The 1530-nt window shown below is 33.5% G+C and overlaps 1 protein-coding gene across 1 annotated transcript in view; it reads right to left on the reverse strand.

The window, feature by feature from the left end:
* LOC108575283 (protein scarlet-like) overlaps positions 1-1530 on the reverse strand; it is a 10405-nt gene that overhangs the window by 8214 nt on the left and 661 nt on the right. The window contains exon 3 of the mRNA XM_017938039.1: positions 1005-1185. Within this exon, the coding sequence (XP_017793528.1) occupies positions 1005-1185 (181 nt within the window). The remainder of the gene's footprint in view (positions 1-1004; positions 1186-1530) is intronic.

Raw genomic sequence — 1530 nt, forward strand, 5'->3', positions numbered from 1 at the left:
AAATGGGAATGGCCGAGCGCACGCTTAGGTTGGGCATTCCTAACAGTTGCCATGCATGGCCGAGCGCACACCTAAATTAGGTGGAGTGGGGCTCTGAAACTTATATGTAGGAATATTTACAAACATCTCAGTGTCGGACGTACGCTTGCGTGAGAGCTTTCAACAAGATAAAAGTTTTTACAATTTAATCCATACAGTGTCTTGATGAGGTATTCCTCATTAATGTCTCCCAATGACAGCCTAATAAAGCTATTCTAATATGGGCCTAATGCAGCCCTAACGCGGCTTTCCCAATTAGACGGTCGTGAATATTCCGCGTTACATACCGCATGCGGGCCCAACAGGCAAATTGGGCTAGCCTAACGCGGACCTAATATCTGCCTAACTGAAATTTCTAGTCGGATACTTTGTTTGCAGACTGAAGACACGTTTGTCGATGTAAAACGCGGTTTTGAATAAATTAGCAGGCAATTGAAATTTTAATTGAAGAGAAAAAAGTGGAAAAAAATATTGACATTGGTTAATACTGTTATTTGTAGCTTGGTGAAAAACTTTTTATATTAATGTTGATTATTAGTTTGTTCAAGAAGTTGTTTTCATTTTTCGACAACTTTCTGAATTTTTTTTTTCAACGAGAAAACTTGATAATTGAGCAAAAATAATTAATTTGAAATATGAGCAATATTCTTTAACAATAAATGACAAAATTAAGTTGGAAAGATCACTTTTTTGCGAATTTATTTGACACACTATGATTTGAGATAAAAAAAGAAAAACACTCCACAATTTTTTTTATAATGTACTCAGTTATTTACTGAAATTATTTAAAAATTGTTGCTACGGTTTTGAAACGAAAGTTAATAATACAAAGTTCTTCGTTCTGATCTTCGGTTCAGCTACAAAATCAATGTGTTTTACTTCTCGAAAATAAAGTTCAGTGGAATGTTCTTTTTCTTCTTCTTCTTCTCGCTCGTTCAATTGAATGCGCTCGTTGATCAAAGTACCGAGAACAACAAGTGTTCCTCGACGGTTAGGGAATTTGGCAGCGCGTCAAATTGGGGCAAATAACTGGATATTTTGGATATGGCATCTCGTGGAAGAATTTCATCGTTTATTTTCACTGAACCAGCTGTTGGCGTGGTTCTTCCTGCTAGGGCGGCCAGAAACGTCGTTTTCCCTGCGCCGCTGAAGAAACATTGTAATTGAAACCTAACCTAACCTAACTATTCATAATTTTGTGAAAAAATTCTAACCGAAAACTACTTAACTTAACCTAATCGTTCGTAATTTACTATTTTTACTAATTTTTGCTATTTTATCAATTATAGATTATTTCATAATCTGCAAATTTATAATTTATAATTCACTTGACCTAACCTAATCATTCATAATTTACTATTTTCACTACTTTTTACTATTCTACTAATTTACTACTTTATTAATAATACATTATTCCATAATGTGCAAATTTATAATTTATAATTTACTTAACCTAACCTAACCATACATAATTTACTATTTTTATTAATT

This window comes from Habropoda laboriosa, unplaced genomic scaffold (assembly GCF_001263275.1).
Source record: "Habropoda laboriosa isolate 0110345459 unplaced genomic scaffold, ASM126327v1 scaffold244, whole genome shotgun sequence".
In the NCBI taxonomy this organism is placed as follows: domain Eukaryota; kingdom Metazoa; phylum Arthropoda; class Insecta; order Hymenoptera; family Apidae; genus Habropoda; species Habropoda laboriosa.